Source organism: Lynx rufus, unplaced genomic scaffold, assembly GCF_022079265.1.
Source record: "Lynx rufus isolate CCGP_SWC_20201006 ecotype Redwood Valley unplaced genomic scaffold, mLynRuf1.p SCAF_4, whole genome shotgun sequence".
Taxonomy (NCBI): domain Eukaryota; kingdom Metazoa; phylum Chordata; class Mammalia; order Carnivora; family Felidae; genus Lynx; species Lynx rufus.
The window spans coordinates 154171658-154199107 of record NW_025814856.1 but is presented as its reverse complement, the minus strand read 5'-3'; the positions used below and the strand labels follow the sequence as shown (position 1 = coordinate 154199107).

At 37.8% G+C, this 27450-nt stretch overlaps 1 protein-coding gene across 2 annotated transcripts in view; it reads right to left on the bottom strand.

The window, feature by feature from the left end:
* Nucleotides 1–1392: 1392 nt before the first annotated feature.
* The window catches only part of TRIM24 (tripartite motif containing 24), a 123907-nt gene continuing 97849 nt past the window's right edge, over nucleotides 1393–27450 (bottom strand). For both annotated transcript variants that reach the window (XM_047095276.1, XM_047095277.1), the window contains exons 10-19: nucleotides 24375–24548; nucleotides 14881–15054; nucleotides 12063–12198; nucleotides 10251–10323; nucleotides 8995–9163; nucleotides 6376–6704; nucleotides 4903–5035; nucleotides 3587–3661; nucleotides 2790–2939; nucleotides 1393–2303 (exon numbers count right to left, since the gene is read on the bottom strand). In XM_047095276.1, coding sequence (XP_046951232.1) covers nucleotides 2094–2303; nucleotides 2790–2939; nucleotides 3587–3661; nucleotides 4903–5035; nucleotides 6376–6704; nucleotides 8995–9163; nucleotides 10251–10323; nucleotides 12063–12198; nucleotides 14881–15054; nucleotides 24375–24548 — 1623 coding nt within the window. In that variant the 3' untranslated portion in view covers nucleotides 1393–2093. The remainder of the gene's footprint in view (nucleotides 2304–2789; nucleotides 2940–3586; nucleotides 3662–4902; nucleotides 5036–6375; nucleotides 6705–8994; nucleotides 9164–10250; nucleotides 10324–12062; nucleotides 12199–14880; nucleotides 15055–24374; nucleotides 24549–27450) is intronic.

The following is a 27450-nucleotide window of genomic DNA, read 5'->3' as shown; positions in this document are numbered from 1 at the left end:
GAAAAGATGGTTCTTAATTGCCTTTCAATCAGCAAAAAAAATGGTAAAGGTGAATACTGTTTTTAAAAGATTAATATGACTGAATGTAACAGTGCAAGTTTTGGGCACATTAGTAGAAATTCTAGCTCAGATGCTAGAATTTAAGAAATTATATATATTTTTTCCCTTAAGAGCTACTTCTGTTTGTGATCCTCCTCAAAATTTGTCTGTATTGCTCTGTTTTACCTCAGGAAACAAGTATGGAAGAACAAACAGTCAAGAACAGTATTCTAAGTGCCAACAATAAACTTATTTGCAAAACCTCCGGAGTTGCTGTGCTAAAAATGCTGGAGCAAAAAAAAAAAAAAAAAAAAAGAAAAAAAAAACAGACAATTAAAAGGTATATGCACTGTTATCAAAATTTGTTCAGCCTTTAGAGAATAAATGTCAAATGCATCTTCACAACAATACAACAACTATTCTGAAACACACATTTGGAGAAGTGATTAAGACTTTGTAAGTGACATATTATGGACAAGACCTATCTTGAGAAGCTAATGTAACTAAATTATTTTCTCATATTTTATCTTTAGCAACACGTGAAAACCCAATGAATTAGCCACAGAATATTTTCAAATTGTCCATTTTAAGAAGTATTGCCTTGTGGAAAAAGCAAGTCCTCTAGGTCCAATCTGTGGGAGATGATACCATTCACAGCCTAAGATTCTTTCAGTTCAGCTATATTTTTATTCTGTCAGCCTAAAGAGAAAGATTTCCTCAATTAATGTTTCATAAAGGTTACTCTGAAAAAATTCATGTAAATATTTTGTCAAAGGTTAGAAGAGAAATATTGTGCCATTTGCCAGTCTATCTTAATTTAGTTTCCTTCTTTGACGCTGAACAAGCGAAAGGAATAAATGGATTATCAGTTCAACTAGTCAGGTCTGGCCCATTAGGAATATGCTTGCTCTCAGAAGATTAGTCTTCTGTATCTCTATCAGGAGAATGAAAATGAAATTCAGAATGAAGTCAGACATAAGATTCAATTTGAGGTTCTGACTTTTTAAAAATAGGAAATACAAGCTTCAGAAAACATTACATTTTCCTTATAGTTCCCTCAAACTGCCCGCTCCTAAATTCCACAACACATTTTATTCCAAATTATAAAGATGAAAACCACCAAACTAATCCCTTTCGGCGGAACTTATATTTAATGCTCAATAGGGTATACGTTGAAAAAGCCTCACATCAAATATGGCGCACACTGCAGTATTTCATGTCCAGGGTAGTTCCACTAACAGCCGTACTGCTAACAACGAGTCTTGTTATAAAAGGATCACCTGCACAGTTAAAAAGCAAACAACAAACTACACAGAGACACATAGCAAACCAAACATGAGTACACTTACTTCCTCAGTGGAAGAAGTTATATTTAGAAATGTACGAAAAATGGCTTTGAACACCTGCTATACCAAACACTTCTACAGACAAGAAAAAAAAAACAAAACAAAAATCAAACATTTGTTTTCCTGCTTTTTCTTTAATACAGTTGCCATCTTACATTATATACTGTTAGGTGCCTTCTTAATAGCATCTAATCTACTTTTTCGTTGCACCAGTCAGCATCCTAGGATAGAACTCTTATTACCACTCATAATCACGGAGTACTGTTCGTAAGTACTAATTCATGGTTGGGCCATAATTAATGGATAGTGGTATTTTCTAAAAATGGATTAACGCACACATCCAAACCACATTAAATTTCCACTTAAGAGTTCATACATAGTCTATTTCCTTTCTATAGTTGCTATCACTCCAAATTATAGTTTTGAAATCCAAGAAGTGGGAAGAAGGTCTTTTTGTTGTTGATGCTTCTTTCTTCTTTCCTTCCTTGCTCCTTCACTTTCATTCCTTTCCTTCTTTTTCTTTCTTTCTTAATAAGAAGATTAAAAGAAATGGTTTATTAGGGAAATCAAATTCTAGTAAACATCAAAAACTTACAGATCAGAGTGGTCACAAACTCATTTTGTAATGATGTTAAAATTACTGACAAAATGTTTTTTAAAAACAAAAACAAAAAAATCTAAAAACCAGCACACGCCAATGGTGTTGCTTTATTTAAGCAACTGGCGTTCCTCTATGCTTTTGAGGCGTTTCTTCCGGGGCTGTACAAAGTCATCATCTGAGTCATCACTAAATTTATTATCTTCTGATTCATTCCTGAATTCTAGTTTAGGAAACTTTTTTTCTGGATAAAGGTTCTTTAGAAGTTCTTCAAAATAGCTTTCAAGTTTTATACCAGCATTGGCTACTTCTGAATCAGGCTGTTGGATAAAAATAAAAACATGAATTAAAAACAAACATCAATATTTTAACAGTCAACTGTCAATAAAATAAGTAAATTTCTCACATTTTTGTTCCCTTTTAACTCAAGTTTTGGAAAAGTATTTATGCATCATCAATGATGTAAAGTAAAATAATAGCCTGGGGCTAGACAAAGTCTAGAGAAGGTCAGATAAGAAGTAAATAAAAGGCTTAGACTCATCTGGATTATTCTATAAGGGAGTGGTAACTACTTATTTTCTAAATTGTTTTCAAGTTGTCAGCTATAATTTGCATTTCCACTTACCATATAATAAACCTTGGATAGTAATGTGGATAAAGTTTTCCTAATTACCTTTCATTCTCTGACAAACTTGAACTTTCAGAAATTTATACTATCATTGGTAGATACTCATCCCTTTTGTTGATGAAGTGTTTGATTTAATATTACTTTCGCATTACTATTGTTTTTTGTTTTTTCCTCTTACCTCATTGAATTCGGCACAGTTTTGAAAGATCAATCTAAAATCAGCTACAAAATCTTCAGGCTTTGTATACATGGAATAATCTTCTTGTAGTCTCTTCTTGATGGTTGACAAGTCCATTGGATTTTTAATTATTCTATAATAATCAGGCACCTTTCAAAATAAATGAGATGCTGTAATAAAAATGACTAAATTCTACCTGTCCTAAATAAATTCTACAAGCAGGAACCTTTTACAAGCAATAGTACACACACCCACACCCAAGCACGCACATATCCCTTCCTGTCTTGTTAAAGTCTACTTAGTACTTACGATCTGGGTCTGTATAAATCAAAATATGTACAAAGAATTTTGGGGGTCTTTATCTCAAATGAACAGTTTTTTCCCAACAGCGTAGGATATAGGACTAAGCCTCTTGAGAAACAACAGAAATCAGTCTGGAGGGGTGCCTGGCTGGGTCAGTTGGGAGAACATGCAACTCTTGATCTCAGGGTGATGAGTTCGAGCCCCATGTTGGGTGTAGAGATTATTTTAAAAAAATAAAATCTTAAAAAAAAAAAATCATTCCAGAGAACAGTAGGTAAGATGTATGAGACGAGAATATATGAGAAATGAATACAAGTTTTGGACCAGTTTGTGAACATTAAAGTGTATTCAAGATCAAAGCATTCTGTTTGTATTAATAAAACTATAAGATATGCATCAGATATAGGAAACTGACTATACATTCTCATAAATCAAGTTTCAAAAAAAAAATCACCCTACTGTGTAAAAATGCACAAAATGATATTAATACTTACAGTTAGAGGAACTGGATCTTGAAAAGCCAGGCTCATTTCATGGCAATAAAGAAATAAAAGTAGGCGTTCACACTTCTAAGCAAAAAAATAAAATTAAAAAATGTAATAAAATAATGAAATCACAACTTATTTTTAACAACGTCATGGGTTTCAAAATACTAGAATAAAAATTAAAGCCAGATAAATACAGGAAAAACATTGAAAGAATTTTCATCTCTTCAGTCATTTACTGAACTATATATTGTTTAATAGTTTGGGGTGTATGTGATATAGGAGAGCCATTCTTACAATTATAGGAACAACAAGTGTCATGAGCAACCTATTTGAACCTCTTTAAAAATAAGTTTCCACTTAACTCTCCAAATTGTATATTGGATTATTATAATTATTTTACATTTTATTTTATATTATTTATTTATTTACTTATTTTTTTAATACAATTTGTTGTCAAATTGGCTAACACACAGTGTGTACGGTATGTTCTTGGTTTTGGAGGTAGATTCCCATGATTCATTGCTTACATACAACACTGTATATTGGATTATAATTAATAATCAACAAGAAGAGCATATGTATGTAATAGATCCAGAGGTGGAACCCTTCCTATGGTGTGTCCAGTCCCAAGGCTGCCTGTCTGAATGCAGAAGGTCCCATCGGCTAGTTTTCCCTGCGTAGGGGTTTATCCCAGTAAACACAGTGTCGTGCTGGTAGTGTGTGTTTGGGCCCCTTCTTGCACAGTAACTTTCATATTGATTGTTTTACTTAATAATTTAGCAAAGGAACTTCTTTAGCACTAAAGAAGTGTTGATGTAGTAGCTTCTAATGTTAATTACAGTTAACTATATTAGGTGGCTTTGAGTTATAAACCCAGTACCACTGGGTAAAAGAATGGAATTATTTCCAGGAAGAATAAATACGAAAACCTGTCTGTGGTGCCAATTCTCAACACATTAGGAAGAAAACTTATCTATAGTAAAAATAAAACAAAACAAATTTACTGAAGGTACACTAAATTTAAAACTCTGGACCACATAGAGGATACATGTTTTACCTTGTTCAAGTACAGTCTTTTAAGCTTCTAAAAAATGTATAGACAGTACTGTGATTTTTTTTTTCATTTTAACCAGGAAAAGTCACAGGTTGTATCGCTTAAGATTCCTACGCTCTTGTGAAAAAAACTAAAGAAAAAAGAGGTCAGCATAAAATTTTGAATATACACTTCTTTGACGAAAGGCACACCTGCATTACAATAATCCATCTAAACAAAAAAACTGTTTAGCTAATAGTCTAGGTTAGAAATGTTTAAAAAAACTTACCCTTTTATCTATTGGTGTTAATTTAACAAGGCCTTCACTTTTCTTTTTCTCTGAGTTGTGACTGGGAGCATCACAATCATATTCAACTTCTGGTTTAGATAAGTCCCGGCAGAAAGTACAAATCCACTCTCCACTGTTGGGGGATAGAGTATTTCTGAATTCCTTTTCTTTTTTTTTTTTAAGTTTATTTTTATTTATTTTGAGAGAGATATAGAGAGCAAGCAGGGGAGGGACAGAGAGAGAGGGAGAAAATACCAAGCAAGCTTTGTGCTATCAATGCAGAGCCTGATGCAGGGCTTGAACTCAGGAACTATGAGGTCATGACCTGAGCTGAAATCAAGAGTCAGATGCTTAACTGACTGAGCCACCCGGGAGCCCCAGGAATTTCTGAATTCCTAATGCATCATTTCTCCCATCACCATCTCACTTTCCCACATCCTCCATACCATCTATGATACAGATTTATTTATTTGGCATGAATTTTTATCACTGAGAATTTACTGCATATCTACTATGTACACAGCACCATGCTGAGAGAGCTTAAGAGCAGAAATATAATACAAGGGCCTAAGTGGTAAACGTTAGGCAAGGAGGTATGAAACACTTACATGAAAGAAACACTTAAAAATATAAACACACACATTAATTTATGGCTGATGTGAGGCACAACTGTTATTTTCCCCAAAATGATTCATGGAAAAGAAATGTTCTTGGTACTATTCTTGCAACTTTATTATTTAAAAAAATTTTTTTAAATGTTTACTTTTGAGAGAGAGAGAGAGAGAGAGAGAGAGAGAGAGAGAGAGAATGAGAGAGCAAGCAAGAGGGAAAGAGAGCAAGAGAGAGTGAGTGACCAGGGGAGGAGCAGAGAGAGAGGGAGACACAGACTCTGAAGCAGGCTCCAGGCTCTGAGCTTTCAGCACAGAACCCAGTGAAGGACTCGAACCCACGAACTGTGAGATCATGCATGACCTGAGCCGAAGTGGGACGTTTAACCGACTGAGCCACCCAGGTGCCCCCATTCTTTCAACTTTAAATGTGGAATTAAATTTTAAAAAGTACAGCGTTCCAAGAACGAAAGAGATCAACGCAGTGGCCGCTCTTCCCCATCATCATCAGCAGGAGCAGCATCTCAGAGCTGGTTGGAAAAGGTACTTGAGATATTTATAAATGATACAGCTCAATGCTTGGCAAAAACATGCAGTAACTGTGGCCATTGTTATGCGTAAGGATCACCGTTTTCTAGGGTAACCATCTGTAGTAATTCAAAGGACCGTTTTTTTCCCTTCTTCTTTACAGAGTAGATTTTTGAGAGAAGCGCACAGAATGGGAAGCAGAGTATCAAAGCCCCTATGCTGAAGAATCCATTTGTGTGAAGTAGGTTTTCACTGAAGTTTTTTACAAAATTACAACGAGCATCAATTATTATTTCTAGTGAAAGAATGTGGGAAAGGGAAGTAAGTACCATCTTACCTTGGAAAATTTGCCAAGGTGGGCACATGACAAGAAAGATGAAACACTTTGGGACACTTCTCACAGCACAGGAGCTCCCCTCCATTCTGACAAACTGCACACCAGTCCTCATTGGGGTCATCCTCTTTCCTGGTCTCTCCGACATGAACAGGTGACTTCTGGGAGGCATCCGGCCACTCTGACTTTCCATTGGAGGAATTTTCCTGGTGAAGTCCAGGTTGATCTCCTGTACTATCAGGAGCATCTGACCTTAGCACGGACTCCTCAGAGGTAGAGCTCTGACTACTATTTAAGAGCAGGGAGGTGAGTATGCTCCTTGGATAGTTGGTCTGCAATGGAAAGAAGTTAAGAATATGTGTTTATTTCTCAAAATTGGCATTCTTCATTATCACTGCTGCAATTCAGGACCGTAGACTGCTCTCTCATAGGCACCTGGTTACTTCAAAAGAGTCTGTGAATATGTATGAGAACAGAAGAGGTTTACTCTAATAGAGTCCCCAAAGGTAAAGAGGACCTGAATCTCTACCAAAAACTATCATCAAAATAGAAGATCAGCAGGGGTGCCTGAGCAGCTTGGTTGGTTAAGTGTCAGACTCAAGGTTTAGTTCATGAGATCAAGCCCCACGTTGGGCTCTGGGCTAACAGTGCAGATCCTGCTTGGGATTTTCTCTCTCCCTCTCTTTCTGCCCCTCCCCTGCTCTTTCTCTCTCTCTCAAAATAAATAAATATTAAAAAAAATTATATCCAGACTCAAAATATGTCTACTGTTGGTTTTTCATTCATAGAAAAGTATTGTGCTTTAATTCTTATAATTAATTTCACTTCTGCAAGAGCTATTAATAACTTTAAGATGAATCTAAATTTTATGTTGGGGCCTGGGATGGTAAAATTTTTAATAACAAAATCTATGATTTCCTTTAAACTTTTAATATTTAAAGTAATAAATGCAGATTTAGTTAAAGCATGATTACATAATCTCATTCCTCAGAGGCAATTATTTTTAAATTGTTTAGCTTTTCTTTTGCTATTTTTAAATAATTTGCTTGTATTGTAATTTCTCAGATTTTCAATTTTAAACATATTTTCAGTCTTAAATGTGGGTATGTATATTCTTTATGATGGAAGATTAGATTTTTCCTTCCTGCCTCTCTACCCACTCCTTACACACATACACGCCACTCATGCCACTTTGTTAACGCTTTATGAAGTAAGTATGTATGTATGTATTTATTTGGTACCAGTGTAACTTTATGGCCAACATCTATTCCAATTGGTCAGTATCACTGCTGCACTGGTTAAGTGTCCTGAAAAATCAATTTCTGGTTAAATTCATGTTCAGGTTATATCCTGATTATATCTAGTTTTTAGTTAAATTTGTATAATACAGGTGTTTGTTTATACCACTGTAAGTATAAATATTGTTCATCACATAACCACAGAATGTACTATGACTATACTTCCTTTTTTTGTCTTTTTGTTTTTACTGTGATTCAATTCTTCCTTCCTTCCTTCTTTCCTCTCTCTCCCTCTTCCACCCTTTTCTTACATCTGCTTACTTTTCTAAATACTATATCTCTAAGTCATTCTCACAGCCTCCAGTAGGGTTATAAAATGCTTTCCAATACTGCCGAACATTTTTTTTTGCTCTTACATATATCCCTACGGAGTCTCCCATCCTCCTTGCTACAGGATGCACCAGGGGAGCTGTTGTACTGGGAAGTACTCTCTTTGTCTCTCTTCTGGGATCTTATGCCTCCTTTCTTGGTTCATTCCATTTTTGATGAAGCATACTTTCAAGTATCTTCTGGAGAATGAGTACATGAGAATTAAAATTTCTCAAACCTTGCATTTATGTCTAAAAATCTTTATTTAATCTTTATGCATGATTGAGAATTTGCCTGGGTGTAGAGTTCTGGCTATGAAATACTTTTGCTCACAATTTTGGTATTTCTCTTTTGTTTCAGATTCAAACATCCATTTTGAGGACTCGCTGCCATTATGTCTGATCCTTTGCATAAGGTGTTTTTTCCATCTAGAAGCTTTTAAAATCCTGGTATCCTGAAATTGATGATAATATAACTTGAGTCCTGGTTTCATTTAATGTTCTGTTATTTGGGTCCTTTCAATTCAGATGTGCATGCTTTTCAGTTACAGTAAATTTCCTTGTATTATTTTTTTTTTTTGCCAATTACCTTCCATGTGTTTTACTCAAATGCCCAACTTCCTTGTTTTACTCAAATGCCCAACCCCAAATGCCCCTGATTTTTCGAACTCTTCTCCCTATTTTCCATCCATCTTTTTCTTTTAATTTACTGAGAGAGGTCCTCAAACTTTTCAACCTTTAAGTTGACTATTTCCCTGTTTTTAAACATAACATTTTTTTAAAGTTGATTTATTTATTTTGAGAGCATGAGTGGGGGACGGGCAGAGACAGAGAATCCCAACCAGTCTCCAGGCTCAGCACAGAGCCCAACATGGGGCTCAATCCCACGAACCATGAGATTGTGAGTGACGCTTAAGTGACTGAACCACCCAGGTGCCCCTCAACATAACATTTTTAACCTCCTATCTGCTAGTTACAAGTTTCTTTCATCCTATCCCCCAAATTGATATAATTACATTTTGAGGCCTAGATTCTTCATCGGATTCTTGTTTCACTATGACCACAGGAAAATCATAATTTTCAGGCGGTCCACTGTTTTCCTGTTTTATTCGGATTGGCTCCAACATGACCACCGGGACTTTGTGTGTGGAATCAGCTCCTGCTGGTTTGCTGGAAGAGCCAGAGCTGTAAGAGAGAGAGAGAGAGAAAAAACAAAAACATCAAAGAATGCTACCTTAAGTGTCTCAAAACAAAGCATAACGATAGCTTTTAGAAGTAATTCTGTATAACTTCACAGCAATGGTCACCATGTCCCATTATCACAATCCATGATAAATGACAGTGAGATGCAACCACTGCCTGCACACAGATGCCTGCACACAGCTTCCTGTATAAAAAACCTTTTACATATTAACCTATGTCATTAGTCACACTATACTTCTGGAAAGATATTTGAAAAGATTTAAATAAAACCCGAATCATAAGAAAACAGACTTGAATACTCTGAGGCTCTCCAATTGGGCAGTCAGATTTTAATATCTCAGAACTATCTTTCCCACTTCCTTCTCTAGTCAGTGACAAAGAGCACTCTGGGCCCACATTAACGATTTACTGTCACAAAGTGTGAAGACAATTAACTAGAGATATAAACTGTTGGTGTTTGGCTATTTTAAAAAATGTACTGGGACAAAAACCCTTTACGGATACCCACAATGTTCTCATGGGATTAAAGGCAACATTTTTCTCTTGAGAGAATGTATCTTCCATACGATTAGCAAATAAGTACTGGGTTCACTAGGAGAAATCTGTAAGCATAAATAGATGAGCAAAGCAGTAAGCTGGGAGAGAATTTCAACAACTATGAATTGATTTATTTTAAAGCAGACCTAATGTTTGGGCATTAAAAAAGTCAGAGAACATTGAAGTTAGTATAAAGTTATTGTTTCTTTTCCCCCTAAGTTTGTATTTGTACATATCCTATATAGTGCAATCTGTTATACCTACTTCGTTTCAATTTCTTCCTTGCTATTAGGCTCAAGACAAACATATCATCCCCCCCAATTTTTGTATCTCTAAAGACACAATTATACTTTATTTACTTAACCCATTAATTAGTTTGTTAAATTATAACAATCATTGAAATTTTGATTTAAAAGTTAAAAATAAAGGAAGTCATTCAAGATGTATTGAGTACCAAGAGCATGTTGAGCCCTGGCAAGAGAAATCTAATCAGAGATTTTATACAATAGAGGATAAGGTTAAGTCAGTTTACCTTCCTCGGCTCCCAACACTGGAGGCACTAGGTGAACGTATTGGTGGGTGAACACTAGTCATAGTAACAGGTCCTGGAGAAGAGGAAATCATTCACGTTCATAACATGAGTTAATGATTATGTGTGTCATTTCCTACTGAATATGCTCACTTAGCACTGGAACAAAATGGAATTATATAAAACAATAACAAGTTGTTGGACTCCCAGCCAAGTCTAACCTGGTTAGACTAGCGGATTAAACCTCAGTACTCCTGGCATTTTGGGCCAGATAATTCTTTGTTGTGGGGGATCTCCGTGCACTGTGGATATTTAGCAGTATCTCTGGCCTCTACTAGTTATTAGATGCCAGTAGTATGTCTCCACATTTCCCACCCAGGGGTGTGACGATCAAAAATGTCTCCAGGGCCGCCTAGGTGGCTCAGGTGGTTAAGCATCTGACTTTGGCTCAGGTCATGATCTCATGGTTCATGAGTTGGAGCCCCACATAGGATTTTCTACTGTCAGCACGGAGCCCACTTTGGATCCTCTGTCCCCCTCTCTGTCCCTCCTCTGCTTGTTCTCTCTCTCTCTCCCCCTCTCTCTCAAAAATAAAAAACAAAAAACAAAAACCAAACAAAACAAACCTTAAAAAAAAAAAAGTCTCCAAACAGAGTCAAATGTAAAGCAGGGCAAAATCTCAGTGAGGACACTAGTACTAGTGAAAGCTACAAACGACAACGAAAAGCAGTAGGTGCTGATGTAAAAGCAGTCCAAGACAGAAAGCCACACAGAGACCAATCAATGGAGACACCGAAACAACTATTCTACTAGGCAATGCATTAAGATACTTTGTCCAATGCCTAGCATACAATCAGTTATGCGTAAATGTTAGTCTTAGTAATATTGTCAAAATGGTATCCAGAAATGTTCTGTCAAGTTATACTCCTGCCAGCTATGTATCAGAGTACTTCTCTTATCACATTCTTATCAATGAGTATTTTCATTATTTAAGTCTTTGCTAATTTAACAGTTAGAAATTATATCTTATTTTGATATTTATAATGACTACTAGTGACATTGAAACCCCCAAGTTACTGGCTATTTGTATTTCCTCTTTAGGGAATTATCTAGTCAAGTCCTTTGGCAATTCTGAGTATTTTCCTTAATCATTTATACAAACTTGTTATATAATTAAACAGTTTCTATGCCATATTTGTCAACAGTGTTCTTCCATTTTGTTTGTATGTGTTTTAAATAAGCATCTCCTTTTATATTGTGTAACTGTCTTATGTTTGTGTGACTGATGAACCTTCAGAAATTCTCCTCTCTCCATATTTTGTTCTAAGGCACCTATTTTGCCAACCTCTGTGAGTAGTATTAGGTAGTATTAGGTGAACAGGATTAGGGAGAGTGCTTCTCTCTTAAAGGAAATGAGTAGGTATGTTAAAAATTCTTAAGCATCAATTACACACACACACACAAACCACCAAAGAAGAGACTGACACTGATCAATTTTGACCCTAGGCAACTTACATCCAAAAAGATACCGTATCACAGGAAAACTTATCAAAAAGAGTAAGTATAATACTAATTTCCTGCTAGGAATGCTCTAATGCCTACAAGTTTTGTTGAAATTAAAAAGGTACAGAGGTTTAAACTTTGCTTCCCACCTTGAAAGTAGACTAAATTTAAACAGTGCCCAAAACTCAGACTCATTTTAATCATCCGAGAAAAGGGTGGAGGGCAGAGGTGAGGGACAAGGGTAATTACGAGTAAAAAAAAAAAAAAAAAAAAAAGGGAAAACACCCCAAAGTCAAAGGAAGCTCACTTTACCTGCAAGGCCTGGAGATGGCACGGATGAGTTTGGTGACTGGACGGTTCTGTTTGAGGGTGGTCTTGGCTGGCCATGATCTATACTGGTATCTTTCCTCACAATATTGTCCAGCATAATAGTACTTGAACAGTCAATCTTATAAGAAACGAAATTATTTCACAACATACCGACTTTGCAAGTTAAAAGCTACTTTAAATTTAAAAGAAAACTTTAATAGTTTAATTACTATCAAGTAATGAAGTATATAAATATCATATTTAAGAAGTTCTGATGTATATTTTCCCTATAAACAATCTTGAAAAAAGCTTTTATTCATCTTAATGGTCCATCTTAGTAAATATACTGAAGACATACTATTTCAGAAGTTATGAGGAAGGAGAAAGGAGTATCATGTATCATTCACACCCTTAAAAACTCAAACAAAAAATATATATAACTTATTTAAAAATAACAAAAAGTAACCCCCCCCCCAAAAATAGCGCAGTTTTACATTTTTGCAAGTTTCTTTAGTGTCTGGCTTAATTAATAGACAAAAGGATTCTTTTATGTGCATAAGAACATAAGCACATTGTGATGTGTGGTTCTGGTTGAAGAATATGAAGAAAATCTGGCCTTACACAGGAAGGACCTTGTGTAGTATCCTCTGAAAGGGTGGTCACTGATTCACACTGCTGAGAACTCGTCTCTGGTATGCACTACGTAGATGAAATAAGCCCACACATAGCATATTTCTAGAACACTAATCTCACCTAAGTACATTACTATTATTTCGTAGGGGAAAATGGGTCCTTTAAAGATTCTTGCTTTAATGTAACAGGTATACAGGTAACACTTCTTTTCCAACTGATCACTCAAGCTAAAATAATGCTACACTTGTACTAAATAAGACTTTAATTCTTTATTTTATTTTTAATGTAATTTATTGTCAAATTGGCTTATATACAACACCCAGTGCTCATCCCAACAAGTGCTCTCCTCAATGCCCATCACCCATTTTCCCTCCCATGCCGTAACCCCTGTCCACCCTCAGTTTGTTCTCTGTATTTAAGAGTCTCTTGTGGTTTGCCTCCATCCCCCTCTGTTTCTATTTTCTCCCTCCCTTCTCCACTGGTCTTCTGTTAAGTGCCAAGTAGTATTCCATGGTATATATAAACCACATCTTCTTTATGGAAAGACTTTAATTCTTTAGATGCAAATACTTTTCATGCTTAAATAGACCATTTATTTCTCAAAAATGTCTTTGTGATTAAAATCAAGTTCAATTCTCTAACATTGTTCCAGCCTTTCTGAACTAGGATTCTACAAGAGACTTAATTCCTACTGTCCTAGGGCACAGATTGTTTATGATGAATCTACTTTTCCTTCTCCATCTAGAATGGTGCTACTTATGAACCATCTTTGGGGGGACTGAGAAAATGGTCACTCAAATCAGCTTCTTTATTCTATGGTTCAGCTGAAGAATTTCAGTTGAGCAAGGTTGGTAGACAAAGGTTCACCTGTATCTGAGGACTGCAGAGAAAAGGCCAGAAGGACGATTTGTGCTTTCTGTGGGTCCTCTTCAGGGGAGGGGGAAAGTACACAGGGTCATTTATGTTTAATAATCTTTTGGCAATACCTTGGCCAGTACTTTTCAGAGTGTGAAATGTACTGGAATGTGAGTGGATCTATTGAATCTTTTTTTTAATTTTTTTTTTTTTTTCAACGTCTATTCATTTTTGGGACAGAGAGAGACAGAGCATGAACGGGGGAGGGGCAGAGAGAGAGGGAGACACAGAACTGGAAACAGGCTCCAGGCTCTGAGCCATCAGCCCAGAGTCCGACGCGGGGCTCGAACTCACGCACCGCGAGATCGTGACCTGGCTGAAGTCGGACGCCCAACCGACTGAGCCACCCAGGCGCCCCGAATCTATTGAATCTTAACGTAAGGAAAGTTATTTACACTGTGAGTTAATCCTAAAAGCTAAAGTAAAATTATAGGAATGAGACAAAATTTAGTTTTCCTATATATTACCTATGAATGAAAAATACATGTCCTTTACCCATTTAAAGTATATGCAATTATTTAAAAAATGAAATAACTCTGGTAAGGTTAATGATGCAACTAAATAATTGATCTCAGTAACTTGAAAAACCAACTAAATAATGAAAATAACAAATTTATTTTACCATCTGATCAGATGTTTCTTTAAAGTTTTAATGTTTGTGTCACAATTCTATAACCTTGTAGGATAAGGAAAGGTAAAACAAGTATCAACTTATATGGAGATCTATCTATAGGATGTTTTATTTTCTGCCTTTGGAAAAGATTTTTTAGAAAGTCATATTGGTAAAGTTAGTGAGTAAATGTATTTAATTTAAATATAAAATAAACCAGAGCTAATCTTGCACTGGCCAGTATAATCTGGGAGAAAATGTTTTCATTTCCATTGTTAAACTTGTCTCTATCTCTTCTGATGTTTTAAATCCCAGCCTCCCCAGCCCGCCGTATCCTTATTCTAAGACAGCACATTCCAACATTCACCTTTCCAGTACCTCTTTCCCAGGTCCTTACTTCCCAGCTTTCCCAGCTTAGATTCCAGAGTCCATCACTATAATCATTAATTTATAACATGTTTAACATCAGTGCCATGAAAGATGTCCTCTATATACGTTTAAGGGCTTATCTTTTTATTTTTCCTGCTGTTTTATTTCTAAAGAAGAAAAATAATTTCTAAAACCCAACACACAACCTATCATCTGACTAACTCAAGCCTTTTACCAGGTAAATTCACTTGAAATTTTCGAAACATTCTTAGTATAAATGTTATGTATACTTACATCTGGAAGAGAAGGAAGATTATAAGAGCCTCCCACTGGTGAGCTCAAATCAATCATAGGTGAGCCGAAAGCCTTTGCATCATATCCTGCTGCACTCGTAATGGTAGGACTAGAAGGAGTAGAGGATGTGCTGCTGGCGGTTGATGGGGCAGCCTGCCCACTGCTGATCTGCCACTATAGTAGCAACAAAGGAGGAAGGGGGTCTATTAGCAGGCCAAAGCATAACATGTCCTACTAATCTCTGTTCCTTTGTTACAAAACAAAGTAGAAGACACATTCTGCTATCTGAATTCAACTATAATTTGAATGGAAAGCAAGGAGGGACAGGTATGTATAATTTTCATTAATCCTGTCCAAAAATAAAAAATAAAAAGCAGATTACATATATATATTATATATATATAATATATAATATATATATATATAATATATATATAATATATATAATATATATTTAACCAGAAAACAGTTGGCATGTAGCAGAAAACCACAACATCCAATCCTGAAAAGCTAACACATAGGGGGTGGGCGGGAACATAAGCACATAGCAACTTCAAGGTAAAGATGGAGGGTTAAAAAGATACATTTTCTTCTGTCCCCACCTGAGACACTTGAAACTAAATAACAGTTTGCACATATTGCAGAACCCCTAAGAGCTTGGAAATTAAAAGCATGAGAGGTAAAGCTGGGGCTGAAAACAGGATGATCTGCTGAGAGTTTGTTTAAGAAGCACTGAGGCTCATGTTCCTTTCCCACTTTACTGTAGTTACCCCAAGATAATACAGACTTCATCCATTTCCACAGATGAAGGCTGGAAGTTTAGTCTCTAAAATAGAGAAAACTGTGTCTTTGGATTGAAGGGCACCAGGTTCATCTGAAGGCAGAGACGTACTGCCCTGAAAATGAAGATTATGAAGCCACAATGACACTGAATGCTGAGCTTCCCTCCCCCACCCCCAACTCTGCCACTGGCCCCCACCAATCTGCTTACCCAAGCTGGCTTCAAGGTGCAGCCAGACCCTGAATTTTAGGCAGACGACAGAAAGACGCTTTGGGAACTGGACCAGTCTAAGAAGTACAACTTAAAGATTGTGACACTAAGAATTCTCCCAATAAATCTACCTCGTAGCCTTAAAACTAGAGTGAAACCTCAAACATCAAACATTAGCTCTAGACCCAGGCTTGCAGGATTTTTTTTTAACACTCATTTCTTATATACGAAGAGGTAATTAAACATAAACAACTGAGGAAACTCTTATCATTTATGTTAAAGGCTGAGATAAACACACTAACTAAGATAATAGCAGAATACTAGGAATGAGAAGAGATGAACCATGCTGCTCTCCACAATTTACTTCAAAGCCTATGAAAAAATAAGACTTGACTGATATATGGAAGAATAAATGGCTATATGATTAGTCAGTGAGAAGGCAAATAGAACAATTAGTCCCCGACACAACTCTTGAAGCTGTTGTGTTTGAAAATTTTTGTAGTAAAATATAGGGGAAAAGGAAAGCAACTGAGAGGTATCTCAGGACTATACAAGGGGGGAAAAATCCCCAAATACAACAATATATGGACTAAATTATACAGAGTGATAGTGTGACAGGCATTCCAATTTTGAAAAATCTAATTTGTATTCCTCACTGAAAACACTGTATAAAGAAACCTGTGAATGTCATCTTTACCACCTACCTACCCCTCATGTCCATCCATCTCTTCCTGTGCCCTCTGCCAACTTCCCTCCTCCAGAATAATCATAGTTATGGACGATGTATATCTTTCCAGGGTTTATTTTTTTAAAAAACCCCTCCCCACTCCCCACCCCCCCACCCAACCAGAAAAATGAGATAATACCCTACAAAAATTCTATAATGTTTTTTTCAATATAACATCATCTATAGATTACTGCATTTTCTCAATGGCTGAACATATTCCCCTATGCAAGTGTACTATAATTTGTTAATTTAATCTGTTGATTAAATTTATTATCTATATTATCTCCTAGTTTATTCATTTATTCATTCATGTTTAGATTTTTGACCAGGAAACATTTTAAATATATATATTTTTAATGTTTATTTTTGAGACAGAGACAGAGTGTGAGCGGGGTAGGGGCAGAGAGAGAGACACACACAGAATCTGAAGCAGGCTCCAGGCTCTGAGCTGTCAGTACAGAGCCCTACGTGGGGCTCGAACTCACAAGCCAGGAGATCATGCCCCGAGGTGAATCAGAAGCTCCTGGGACCAGGAAACATTTTTTTTTTCCAACATATGAAATTTATTGTCAAATTGGTTTCCAAACAACACCCAGTGCTCATCCTAAAAGGTGCCCTCCTCAATACCCATCACCCACCCTCCCCTCCCTCCCCCCGCCCATCAACCCTCAGTTTGTTCTCAGTTTTTAACAGTCTCTTATGCTTTGGCTCTCTCCCTCTCTAACCTCTTTTTTCTTTTTTTTTTTCCCCTCCCCCATGGGCTTCTGTTAAGTTTCTCAGGATCCACATAAGAGTGACACCATATGGTATCTGTCTTTCTCTGTATGGCTTATTTCACTTAGCATCACAGTCTCCAGTTCCATCCACGTTGCTACAAAAGGCCATATTTCATTCTTTCTCATTGCCACGTAGTACTCCATTGTGTATATAAACCACAATTTCTTTATCCATTCATCCGTTGATGGACATTTAGGCTCTTTCCATAATTTGGCTATTGTTGAGAGTGCTGCTATACACATTGGGGTACAAGTGCCCCTATGCATCAGTACTCCTGTATCCCTTGGGTAAATTCCTAGCAGTGCTATTGCTGGGTCATAGGGTAGGTCTATTTTTAATTTTTTGAGGAACCTCCACACTGTTTTCCAGAGCAGCTGCACCAGTTTGCATTCCCACCAGCAGTGCAAGAGGGTTCCCGTTTCTCCACATCCTCTCCAGCATCTATAGTCTCCTGATTTGTTCATTTTGGCCACTCTGACTGGTGTGAGATCTGAGTGTGGTTTCGATTTGTATTTCCCTGATGAGGAGTGAGCTGAGCATCTTTTCATGTACCTGTTGGCCATCCGGATGTCTTCTTTAGAGAAGTGTCTATTCATGTTTTCTGCCCATTTCTTCACTGGATTATTTGTTTTTCGGGTGTGGAGTTTGGTGAGTTCTTTATAGATTTTGGATACTAGCCCTTTGTATGATATGTCATTTGCAAATACCTTTTCCCATTCTGTTGGCTGCCTTTTAGTTTTGGTGATTGTTTCCTTTGCTGTGCAGAAGCTTTTTATCTTCAGGAGGTCCCAGGAGTTCATTTTTGCTTTTAATTCCCTTGCCTTTGGGGATGTGTCAAGTAAGAATTGCTACGGCTGAGGTCAGAGACGTTTTGTCCTGCTTTCTCCTCTAGGGTTTTGATGGTTTCCTGTCTCACATTCAGGTCCTTTATCCATTTTGAGTTTATTTTTGTGAATGGTGTGAGAAAGTGGTCTAGTTTCAGTCTTCTGCATGTTGCCGTCCAGTTCTCCCAGCACCATTTGTTAAAGAGACTGTCTTTTTTCCATTGGATGTTCTTTCCTGCTTTGTCAAACATTAGTTGGCCATACGTTTGTGGGTCTAGTTCTGGGGTTTCTATTCTATTCCATTGGTCTATGTGTCTGTTTTTGTGCCAATACCATGCTGTCTTGATGACGACAGCTTTGTAGTAGAGGCTAAAGTCTGGGATTGTGATGCCTCCTGCTTTGGTCTTCTTCTTCAAAATTAGGCTATTCGGGGCCTTTTGTGGTTCCATATGCATTTTAGGATTGCTTGTTCTAGTTTCGAGAAGAATGCTGGTGCAATTTTGATTGGGATTGCATTGAACGTGTAGATAGCTTTGGGTAGTATTGACATTTTGACAATATTTATTCTTCCAATCCATGAGCACGGAATGTTTTTCCATTTCGTTATATCTTCTTCATTTTCCTTCATAAGCTTTCTATAGTTTTCAGATCTTTTACATCTTTGGTTAGATTTATTCCTAGGTATTTTATGCTTCTTGGTGCAACTGTGAATGGGATCAGTTTCTTTGTCTTTCTGTTGCTTCATTATTAGTGTATAAGAATGCAACTGATTTCTGTACATTGATTTTGTATCCTGAGACTTTGCTGAATTCATGTATCAGTTCTAGCAGACGTTTGGTGGAGTCTATCGGGTTTTCCATGTATAATATCATGTCATCTGCAAAAAGTGAAAGCTTGACTTCATCTTTGCCAATTTTGATGCCTTTGATTTCCTTTTGTTGTCTGATTGCTGATGCTAGAACTTCCAACACTATGTTAAACAACAGCGGTGAGAGTGGACATCCCTGTCGTGTTCCTGATCTTAGGGAAAAAGCTCTCAGTTTTTCCCCATTGAGGATGATGTTAGCTGTGGGCTTTTCATAAATGGCTTTTATGATGTTTAAGTATGTTACTTCTATCCCGACTTTCTCGAGGGTTTTTATTAAGAAAGGTTTCTGAATTTTGTCAAATGCTTTTTCTGCATCGATTGACAGGATCATATGGTTCTTTTATTTTCTTTTATCAATGTGATGTATCACGTTGATTGATTTGCAAATGTTGAACCAGCCCTGCATCCCAGGAATGAATCCCACTTGATCATGGTGAATAATTCTTTTTATATGCTGTTGAATATGATTTGCTAGTATCTTATTGAGAATTTTTGCATCCATATTCATCAGAGATATTGGCCTGTAGTTCTCTTTTTTTACTGTGTCTCTGGTTTAGGAATCAAAGTAATCCTGGCTTCATAGAATGAGTCTGGAAGTTTTCCTTCCCTTTCTATTTTTTGCAATAGCTTGAGAAGGATAGGTATTATCTCTGCTTTAAATGTCTGGTAGAACTCCCCTGGGAAGCCATCTGGTCCTGGACTCTTATTTGTTGGGAGATTTTTGATGACTGATTCAATTTCCTCGCTGCTTATGGGTCTGTTCAAGCTTTCTATTTCCTCCTGATTGAGTTTTGGAAGTGTGTGGGTGTTTAGGAATTTGTCCATTTCTTCCAAGTTTTCCAGTTTGTTGGCATATAATTTATCATAGTATTCCCTGATAATTGCTTGTATTTCTGAGGGATTGGTTGTAATAATTCCATTTTCATTCATGATTTTATCTATTTGGGTCATCTCTCTTTTGTTTTTGAGAAGCCTGACTAGGGGTTTATCAATTTTGTTTATTTTTTCAAAAAAACAACTCTTGGTTTCGTTGATCTGCTCTACAGTTTTTTTTTAGATTCTATATGTTTATTTCTGCTCTGATCTTTGTTATTTCTCTTCTTCTGCTGGATTTAGGCTGTCTTTGCTGTTCTGCTTCTATTTCCTTTAGGTGTGCTGTTAGATTTTGTATTTGGGATTTTTCTTGTTTCTTGAGATAGGCCTGGATTGCGATGTATTTTCCTCTCAGGACTGCCTTCGCTGCCTCCCAAATCATTTGGATTGTTGTATTTTCATTTTCGTTTGTTTCCATATATTTTTTAATTTCTTCCCTAATTGCCTGGTTGACCCATTCATTATTTAGTAGGGTGTTTATTAACCTCCATGCCTTTGGAGGTTTTCCAGACTTTTTCCTGTGGTTGATTTCAAGCTTCATAGCATTGTGGTCTGAAAGTATGCATGGTATGATCTCAATTCTTGTATACTTATGAAGGGCTGTTTTGTGACCCAGTATGTGATCTATCTTGGAGAATGTTCCATGTGTACTCGAGAAGAAAGTATATTCTGTTGCTTTGGGATGCAGAGTTCTAAATATATCTGTCAAGTCCATCTGATCCAATGTATCATTCAGGGCCCTTGTTTCTTTATTGACCGTGTGTCTAGATGATCTATCCATTGTTGTAAGTGGGGTATTAAAGTCCCCTGCAATTACCACATTCTTATCAATAAGGTTGCTTATGTTTGTGAGTAGTTGTTTTATATATTTGGGGGTTTCCGTATTCGGTGCGTAGACATTTATTATTGTTAGCTCTTCCTGATGGATAGACCCTGTAATTATTATATAATGCCCTTCTTCATCTCTTGTTACAGCCTTTAATTTAAAGTCTAGTTTGTCTGATATAAGTATGGCTACTCCAGCTCTCTTTTGACTTCCAGTAGCATGATAAATAGTTCTCCATCCCCTCACTTTCAATCTGAAGGTGTCCTCAGGTCTAAAATGAGTCTCTTGTAGTCAGCAAATAGATGGGTCTTGTTTTTTTTTTATCCATTCTGATACTATGTCTTTTTGTTGGCGCATTTAGTCCATTTACGTTCAGTGTTATTATACAAAGATATGGTTTAGAGTCATTGTGATGTCCGTAGGTTTCATGCTTGTAGCGATGTCTCTGTTACTTTGTCTCACAGGATCCCCCTTAGGATCTCTTGTAGGCCTGGTTTAGTGGTGACGAATTCCTTCAGTTTTTGTTTGTTTGGTAAGACCTTTCTCTCTCCTTCTATTCTAAATGACAGACTTGCCGGATAAAGGATTCTTGGCTGCATATTTTTTCTGTTCATCACATTGAAGATTTCCTGCCATTCCTTTCTGGCCTGCCAAGTTTCAGTAGAGAGATCAGTCACGAGTCTTATCGGTCTCCCTTTATATGTTAGAGCACATTTATCCCTAGCTGCTTTCAGAATTTTCTCTTTATCCTTGTATTTTGCCAGTTTCACTATGATACGTTGCGCAGAAGATCGATTCAAGTTACGTCTGAAGGGAGTTCTCTGTGCCTCTTGGATTTCAATGCCTTTTTCCTTCCCCAGATCAGGGAAGTTCTCAGCTATTATTTCTTCAAGTACACCTTCAGCACCTTTCCCTCTCTCTTCCTCCTCTGGAGTACCAATTATGCATATATTATTTCTATTTAGTGCATCACTTAGTTCTCTAATTTTCCCCTCATACTCCTGGATTTTTTTATCTTTTTCTCAGCTTCTTCTTTTTCCATAATTTTATCTCCTAGTTCACCTATTCTCTCCTCTGCCTCTTCAATCCGAGCTGTGGTCGTCTCCATTTTATTTTGCAGCTCATTTATAGCATTTTTTAGCTCCTCCTGGCTGTTCCTTAGTCCCTTGATCTCTGTAGCAAGAGATTCTCTGCTGTCCTCTATACTGTTTTCAAGCCCAGCAATTAATTTTATGACTATTATTCTAAATTCACTTTCTGTTACACTGTTTAAATCGTTTTTGATCAGTTCGTTAGCTGTTGCTATTTCCTGGACATTCTTTTGAGGGGAATTCTTCCATTTTGTCATTTTGGATAGTCCCTGGAGTGGTGCGGGACTGCAGGGCACTTCCCCTGTGCTGTCTTGAATAACTTGCGTTGGTGAGTGGGGCCACAGTCAGACCTGATGTCTGCCCCCAGCCCAGCGCTGGGGCCATAGTCAGACTGGTGTGTACCTTCTCTTCCCCTCTCCTAGGGGCAGGATTCACTGTGAGGTGGTGTGGCCCATCTGGGCTAGTTGCACACTGCCACGCTTGTGGTGCTGGGGGTCTGGCGTATCAGCTGGGGGGTGGGTAGGCAAGGTGCACAGGGGTGGGAGGGGCAGGCTCATTTCGCTTTTCCTTTGGTGATCTGATTCGGGAGGGGCCCTGCAGCACCGGGAATGAGTCAGACCCGCTGCTGGAGGGATGGATCCACAGAAGCACAGCCTTGGGTGTTTGCGCAGTGCAAGCAAGTTCCCTGACAGGAACTGGTTCCCTTTGGGGTTTTGGCTGGGGGGTGGGCGAGGGAGATGGCGCTGGCGAGTGCCTTTGTTCCCCGCCAAGCTGAGGTCTGTCGTCTGGGGCTCAACAACTCTCCCTCCCGTTGTCTTCCAGCCCTCCCGTTCTCCGAGCAGAGTGTTAGCTTATAACCTTCCAGATGTCAAGTCCCACTTGCTGTCAGAACACACTCTGTCCGGTCCCTCTGCTTTTGCAAGCCAGACTTGGGGGCTCTGCTTTGCCGGCGGGCTGCCCCTCCACCCCGGCTCCCTCCCGCTGGTCCGTGTAGCACACACCGCCTCTCCACCTTTCCTACCCTCTTCCGTGGGCCTCTCGTCTGCATTTGACTCCGGAGAATCCATTCTGCTAGTCTTCTGGTGGTTTTCTGGGTTATTTAGGCAGGTGTAGGTGGAATCTAAGTGATCAGCCGGAGGCGGTGAGCCCAATGTCCTCCTACGCCGCCATCTTCCCCAACCTCTTCTCCAGGAAACATTTTAAAAACATCCTTAGAGTGTGTATCTACACATTAAAAATAACAACTGGAGAAGAGGGGCGGGGCGCCTGGTTGGCTCAGTTGGTTAAGTGTCCGACTTTGGCTCAGGTCATGATCTCATGGTTCGTGGGTCAAGCCCCACATCAGGGTCTGTGCTGACAGCTCAGAGTCTGGAGCCTGCTTCATATTTTGTGTCTCCCTCTCTCTCTGCCCCTCCCCTCCTTGCTCTCTGTCCATCTCTCTTTCAAGAATAAAAAAACATTAAAAAAAATTAAAAAAAAAAAAAAACAACTGGGGAAGAGGGAAGGTACACATTTGTGCACACAGAGTGTGCTAGGTGCTTTTGTACACATTAGCAGTCTCAGCACAACTCTGCAAGGGATTCAATATATAGCTGGGGCAAATGACATTTAAAAGATTAAACTTGCACAAGGTCACAAAACTCTTAGGAAAGTAAACAGGACTTAAGGCTACAATGCAGCTTGAGTCCTTTTCACCTCTCTCTACCAATGAAGCAGAGAAAGAAATGACTTATTTAAAAGCGTTTTTATCAAAATATTAAGAAAATTCTGTGCTATTAAAGCAAAGCTAAACTAATCATAACCACACACAAACACACAGCACATGTACTTTTTGAATAGAATTTTCACATCATTTGATTAAACGAATGTCAGAGAATTATAGAAACCACATCATATTCCTTATTTTGGTCTTGGCAAAAATATGAAACTGAAATCAGCCTACAAGTATTAAGCTGGAAAGAGTGTTGACACAAGTGCTTGAAGACAGAGAACTTTGACAAATATAACAAAATAGTGTCTTATCTAGAAAATATTTTTACCTGAAGACCTTAAGAATATAAATATTAAATCCTTTTGGATTTAATATAGAACCTTAAAACATTCAATTTCATCAGATGTATAGGTACTCCATATTAAAACTATCAGTTTTTTTCTAAGTCTCCTTCAAACAATTTAAAGATTTCTCTTTTGCAGAATATAACCTGTATTTGTTAGAATTCTTCCTAGTAAATGTAATGAACTCAGCTAAAAGCTGCACCTATGAGTATTGCCAAAGTCATACCTACGTCTCACTGATTATTCTGGGCCTTTAATCCAACTTAAGTGGATTTCTCTTGTTAATTATAAATCAGGACCCATTCTCTTAGCTTTGTCTCTATGTCTGTAATAAAGTTGGTAACTCACACTTATTAAAAACAAAAAAACTTGCTCTTCATAACCACTGCTTTATTTATAAATTCAACATGATTTGAAAGCAGAGAAGCAGAACAAGAAGCTGAAGAGAGTAAATATATATACCTGTTTTATAGCTTGTTGAGCTAAAAAAGCCATCTGTAGCGGGTTGGGCTTTATTGCTTGTCGCGGCATGTTCTGGTTCGGTGGGTATCTCAGCTGTTGAGGATGTGGAGGAAGAACTGGTCCATTGGGTTTGGGGCTGTGATTTTGGAAATTTATCAAACGTGGAGGGGGTTGCTGGAAAAAAGAAATTAAACCATTTTAGTGACGGTCATCTCCTGAAAGACAAATTACAGAGAAGTCTGTAACTTTCAAAGAAAGACAGCAACTCTGTCACAGACGAACAACTTATTAATACTACAACAAGGGTGTGGGGGAAGGAGGCAGCCTTACAGAATGTGTAAAGCTATGTGAAAAGGGGCTTCATTAGGAAAGAGCCGTGGGACAGGGGTTTCCAACTTTAAGTAGGTTATAATAGGACTGGATGTAGGCGATGTTAGGAAGTAGGGAAAATTTGTGTTAAGTATCCTTCTAAGTCCCTGATTTGCCCTCTTCAGACATCCTAAAATAATATGGTGGTTGAATACTAATCGCTAACATTTACTGAGCAGTCGTTACATGCCAGGCACTGCTTTCAGAGATTTCTATGAGAGAACTCATTTAATCTTCACAACACTCTTATGAGGTAGGGACTCTTTATTTTACAGAAAAGGAAATCAGGGTATAGAGAATTTAAATAACCTATCCAAGATTAACAAAGGTAGTAAAAGATGAAGCTGGAACTTGAACTTAAGCACTCTAGCTCCAAACTCTTAACTGACAAATCATGAATAGTGAAAACTGTTAATATTTGAAAACTGGGACACCTGGGTGGCTCAGTCAGTTAAGGGTCCAACTTTGGCTCAGGTCATGATCTCACATTTCGTGGGTGCGAGCCCCGCGTCGGGCTCTGTGCTGACCGCTCAGAGCCTAGAGCCTGCTTCAGATTCTATGTCTCTCTCTCTCTCTCTCTCTCTCTCTCTGTCTCCCTGCCCCTCCCTTGCTCACACTCTGTCTCTCTCTCTCAAAAATAAACATTAAAAAAAAAAAAAAAAGGAATTAGTGAGTTTTAGATCTGAGGCCAAACCAAATGCCATGCATTGTGATTACCATTTTACATGTGTTACTTCATTATGTCATTTGTAAAATGAGGACACTGAACATTAGAAAGCTTACGTAGCTTGAAAAAGGTCATGTGGCTAGTGAAAGGTGGTGCTAGAGCTCTGATCCAAATCTAGTTTGCCTCATCATTACCAAAATGCGTTCTGGTATTTAGCTGGGGGTTGATTAAGGTACAGATGAGAGGATGAAATTTCCCTAAAAGAAAATAGATTTCAAGTGGAAACCCTCCAAGGACAACACTAGTTGGTTACAGGACAGGGCAAGGGCTGGGAAGACAAGCCTACTTTGTGCATAAATGCTAGCCTTGGAAATTGAGATCTGTGTTCTAGAAAAAGGTAACCTTATATGCCAGTCTTCATTTCATCATGAACCAATCCTACGGTTGGCAACTTATTGCGAAGCAAATACTTATTTTTAGGCGCTCTAAACTGTGAAGGAAGACAGCTATAAAGTGTAGCCCTGCCTTCTTTTTTAGCTTTTACTCTCTCATTTTTTGAATTTACTCTCCTTGCATGGGTAAACTGCTTCTCTTTCCCCTGTCTTACAAATTAGTTGGCACTGGGTTCACCCTCAGTAACTCTCAAGAGTAGCCAGCAATTACACACCCAAGAAAAACAGATTTAGATACTGTTTCAACACCAAGGGAAATTCTGTGGGTGAAGAAGAGAAAAATATTAGAGAAAATATCAGAACTGTACAGAAGCATATGCCTGAAGCCATAGCAATTCTTTCTAATTCTTAAAGTTTTGTGACTTGAAGGGTTTTATATCAGAGAAACGCAAACAGAAAACAGTTGGGCGATTACGGTGGAAATAGTACGAAACTTCTAAATTTATCTAAGAGATAATTTTTTATAAAGTGGAAAAGCACCTAAAATGGTCCTTAAGGAGAATAAAGGTAATCCTCGAAGTCCTTTGCTGCCCTACTCTCACAGTCCCAGCAAGAATGAGGTTTATATATTGATACAGTCAAGAAATGACACTTGATGTCAGAGTAATGTACCCTGTGAGAAGTCAGTGTGGGAATGGATGTCGACCCTACCATCAAGGAGCTCACAGTTTGGTAAGACGTAAGGGGTTTTTCCCCCCTCTCCTAAACAGTTACAGTTGACTGCATTAGACAGGGAAGGCAACTTCGAAGAATAAGATTAGGAACTAGTTCTGAGCATAAAAGAAAAAGCAAAACCAGTGGTACTTTAATTAAATGGAATCACCTAATTTGCAAGAAAGATACAGAAGGAAAAAACAGAACAGAGAAATAATTGAGCACTTTAGCAAACTAACGTATAATCATCGTTACCCTCATCTGCACTCTAAGTACCTTCATTATTATAGGGTTTGACTGTATTCTAGGTCAGTAGTTCCCAACTGTGCATAACCATGAAGGATAGCAGATGTCCTTCTAACTCTTCAGGAAAATGAATGTTTACATATGAATGAGAGCATCTCCACAGCAATAAATCTGACTCAGGAGTAAGAGCCATTGCTGTGAATTATGTATTCAATAACATAGGTGACCACACTCAACAAACTGTGATCTGTCCACTGGAGTATAAAAAGATATACTGTATATTGCTAAATAAACAGAGATACACAGTCTATCAAGTTTGTACCACTTGGTCATGGAAGTGTGTATCCTATGTCTGTATCACCCAACTCTTTAACCACACAGATTATGTGGTTAATATTCAGAGGAAGAAGAAATAAGGAACTCTCATGCAAGCAATTTTTTAGAAGTAGTCCTTCAAATTTACCTGGGTCCTACAGACAGATGCAGAGTACGATCTGAACATGTCCACAAAGCCAGAGGCACACACACACCTCCTCTGAGGCACACATTTCCCTACGCTTTACATGTAAATAAACTGGTAGAAAACGAAGTCTACAGCTGAGCAGGGCAAGCTTATGGAGGAGGAGAAACTGATGACTGAAAAATATATGAGTATTTGACAGAGAACACATAAAAATGAGGGGTGAGA